A 3967-nucleotide genomic window follows, 5' to 3' on the forward strand; every position below is an offset into this window, starting at 1 on the left:
TATATAATGAATATTTTTGTTTAAAAACTAGAAAATACTTTAAAAAGTTAATATTATTTTTGAACTTAACATTTTTATAAAAAAAATCAAATTTAAACATAACCTCACAATAGGAAAAGACCAAATGAAAATTATAATATTTATTTTATATTTTTAAGAAAAAACTATAACTATAAATAAATAAATGCAATGCTTAAATCATAATTATAATGCTTAAAACATAACTATAATGTTTAAACCTTACCAAAATCATATATTCAAATTCGATATCTCTCACTTATATTACCAAAAAATTTAATTACATTTTTAGAAATGCTAATATTATCATTCTAATATTAATTTTAAAAATAAATCTTAATTATATGTAGCTTTAGTATAACTGTTAACATAATATTCAAAATACTAAAATAGTAAATATCTATATCAATCTGCATTCATTTGATTAATTTATATTATTTTCAATATTTAGTATAGCTGAAGGAAATTAATAAAAGAGAAGTCCAAAACTGAAACTTCAATGCATAGAACATTGAACATCGATGAAAACGACCATAAGAGCACTAACATTTAATTTTTATGTAGACTGGTTTTCCAAGGAACTTGCATTTATTTCCTTACTCTAAATTTTATGTAAACTGGTTTTTCCTCCATTAGCTTACTGTGTCTATTTGAAGATGCATAGGACGAGTCTAAAGAAAAAAAAGAACCTACAACTCATCGAAAGGTTGCATGCGGAGAATCCAGTCTGGTTTGGAAGAGTTCCCTGAGATTAGTAGGCTGTATAACATCATCTGATCCTGCCCACATTGCTTCTGCAAACTGTTTATGAATGCTCTCTGTAACATGGTACGAATCCCACCACACATAATGCTTTGGATCCTCACAAACCTCATATTCCTTCACTTCCCTCTGCCCTCCACAGCTGAATATACCTCCATCTGCTCCACTCCCACAGCACGCCTTCACACCTTCCTCAAACCCTGTTTTGCAAACAAACAAAGCATTAAACATTTTGGGGTAGATTGTTACTTGTGTTTTGGGTGGATGTATCCATACCATATTTAGATGGTTGCTTTAAACGGTCGTTCAAGAAGTGGAAGAAGTTTGAATCAGCAATGGTGAGTCCGTGTAAAGCAGAGGAAAGGGCAGTGAAGGCTGTGGACAATGCAGAGTTGTGAGAAATGGCCAGAGCAGAGGCCGCATCAAGACATCCTCCATTGGGGTCGCTGGCTATTGCTCTCATTATAGGTAGGCATCCCAATGGTGAAAGCCCCAGGTGTCCAAATTTCCTGGCTCCCTTGTAATACAAAATCTGCAATCAGTTCCCACAAGAAAATTTGAGTATAATATATTTGAAAAGATGAGATGAAGATGGGATCTTTTCCTGAAACATTCTTGATCTCATTGATTTGTAGGTTCAATAAGATGATTGGAGTCTTCTTTGTTCTTTATTATTGTAGTTTCTTAGTAATTTTGTTTGCTTTTGATAAAATAATCAATCAGACGGTTCAGATCTCTTATATAAGATGAAAATACTTTTACAATTATAAAAAATTCAGCTACTCAGAACAAACAACCATGTGTATTTAGAGAAAATATCACAGTACTTGTCAATAACAATTATAAGCCTAATTATAAGCCTAATAATGATATTTTTATGTTGTCGATTGGAGTTTCATCTAGATTTTAAGAATTTGAAACTACTTTTACAAGAACAACATCACAGAATATCAAAACACAATGAAGGTAATCCTACAGACAACCATATGCATTCAGAGAAAATATCATAATACATATCAAAGACAATAATAAGTTTAACTATGATATTTTTATGCTGTGGACTGTAGTCTCATCTAGATTTTAGGAATTTGATTTCTGATGAGTAGAAGAAATTTTCTACAAGTCAAACTCGTTGAGTTTGAGTCTTTATAAGTAGAAGATATCTTCTACGAGTCAAACTCATTGATCTATGTTTGATGGGCAGTAGTAGATTTTAGGAATTTGACTATTGATAAGTACAAGATATATTCCACAAGTCAAATTCATTGATCTATGTTTCCTACACAGTGTTTCACAAGAACCCACTTCATCACTTCATGTGAGAATGAGTCTTACACTTAACTCTCATTGCATCTAGCTGAAGTAGTGGACCTTCAGAAGGTCACCTGTCCCAGCACTACTACTTAAGTCCATTACCTAGAATTTTTATCCAAGTTAAGTCCACTTAACTTGCTATTTCATTTGTAAAATATTCAGCAAATATTGTACTTTATGAACAATTTCAACACCTTTTAAAAATGTTAATTTAGGCACTCCTAAGAATATTAAGATTTCTCATTGTCTTCAGCTCTCTACTATCCTCTTCTAATGATAAATCGTGAAATATAATTTAAAAATATTAATGTAAAAATCAGTTATACAATTTAAGGTACAAATAATATTGATATAAATTGTAGAAATCCACTGTGATGAAAAGATCAACGTACCAATCAAAAGATCGATAGAGCCCTCACAGTTTATAAAGCTTTTTAAAGTGAAGTTCTAATTTGAAGTAATTTGGGGATCCGTATGGAGGGAGAGAAACAACTTGAGTAGAATCTTAAGAATCTCACCTGTATCGCCTTGGTGACATTAGTGACCACCATGGCCAGATACTCGTCTGGAGGATGCATCTGCTGCATCTTGGGATTCCCAAGATAACCACCAAGATAGTCATTACTACCAATGCTAAAGAAATACACTGCCTCTGCAAACATTCTCTCTGCTTCATCAGACCCCAGTTCTTCAACAAGTTTCTTCTGAACCTCCTCAAATTGATCCAATTGTTTGTGCAAATCCACAACCTGAATCTCTCCCACAACCCAAAATAACAAAAAACAGCAACATTTCAGTGACATCTCTCATTCAAACCTCCAAGTGTAAACAGAGCAAAAGTAAAGAAACATACAAGTCCTTGATTGGTCTCAGGAAGAATCCCTGCTCCACCAGACGCGAAATTGGCCCCATTAGAGAAATCAGCCTCAGGTTCCAAGAATGGCGGAATATGTGGCAGTTTGGCATATTCAGCTTCAAACAACATCCACATGAATTTATCAGCTACCCAATATGAAAAAAAGGCTGTTTTTATAAGAGACTGAAAAACATAGTTTTATAAATAAGTGGTACCTATAAAATCCACAATGACTCTGCCTTCAGAAAAGCGCCCTGTTGGAGTGTGAAAGAAACCATTGTTTCCATATGGAGGATGGTCTGCTCGGAACTGAGGAACGGTAGAAATGTAATTGTTGTTACTAGGGTCAACTGTAGAGTCTCCAAATATGAACAGAGCAACCCTATTTTTCTGAGTACCTGCTGCAAATGTTTCAGACTGCAGCAAAAAGAATACAGTGGAGCAAAGAATTGCAGCAAACTTAGTATCCATTTTAAATTCCTAATCCAACATGCAAATGTTGAACAAGTTTTACGCAGAGAAGAATTAATAGGCTTTGTCAAGATAAGTTGGTCGACATGAATGGCAAATAAATAGCCTCAGCAAGCACTGACATGGCTAATGTTAGTATTCACCAGGGCTTTGTCCGGAGGCGGAGAGAACCAAGCTGAGCAGGCGGAGACGACTAAAAACTCCAGACTATATATTGAAATTTTAGTGGACATTGAAATATTCTTCGCCATTGTATCGACATAATATTTATTTTTATATAATTGAATAATGCAAAAAGAATAATATACAGAAAGTCAATCAAAAGTTCATAAAGTGGACAGCATGATCAGCAACTAACCGGCTCTAAAGAGCTATGACATAATTTATGTATTATAATGTATAATGTAGGTAATATAAGACACACACACACACATATATATATATATATATATATATATATATATATATATATATATATATATATATATATATATATATATATATATATATTATCGTGAGCGTAATAGGTGTTTATTTTAATTTAAT

At 33.0% G+C, this 3967-nt stretch overlaps 1 protein-coding gene across 1 annotated transcript; it reads right to left on the reverse strand.

Annotated features, from left to right (window-relative positions):
* Window positions 1–714: 714 nt before the first annotated feature.
* LOC149572579 (GDSL esterase/lipase 5-like) lies at window positions 715–3421 on the reverse strand. The gene is made up of 5 exons (XM_089815855.1): window positions 3166–3421; window positions 2948–3066; window positions 2613–2843; window positions 1057–1312; window positions 715–980 (listed from the first exon to the last, which is right to left on the reverse strand). The coding sequence occupies exons 1-5, from the start codon at window positions 3419–3421 to the stop codon at window positions 715–717; spliced, it is 1128 nt and encodes a 375-aa protein (XP_089671981.1).
* Between the last annotated feature and the right edge of the window lie 546 nt (window positions 3422–3967).

This window comes from Cupressus sempervirens, chromosome 2, assembly GCF_028749045.1.
Source record: "Cupressus sempervirens isolate cs-2001-9-10 chromosome 2, ASM2874904v1, whole genome shotgun sequence".
Taxonomy (NCBI): Eukaryota; Viridiplantae; Streptophyta; class Pinopsida; order Cupressales; family Cupressaceae; genus Cupressus; species Cupressus sempervirens.

Coding starts and splice junctions, on each gene's coding strand:
- LOC149572579 (XM_089815855.1), bottom strand. CDS start 3,421: ATGGATACTAAGTTTGCTGCAATTCTTTGCTCCACTGTATTCTTTTTG. Junction 2,844..2,947: donor CTGAGACCAATCAAGGACTT/GTATGTTTCTTT, acceptor GGAGAGATTCAG/GTTGTGGATTTGCACAAACA. Junction 981..1,056: donor AAAGCAACCATCTAAATATG/GTATGGATACAT, acceptor TTTGCAAAACAG/GGTTTGAGGAAGGTGTGAAG.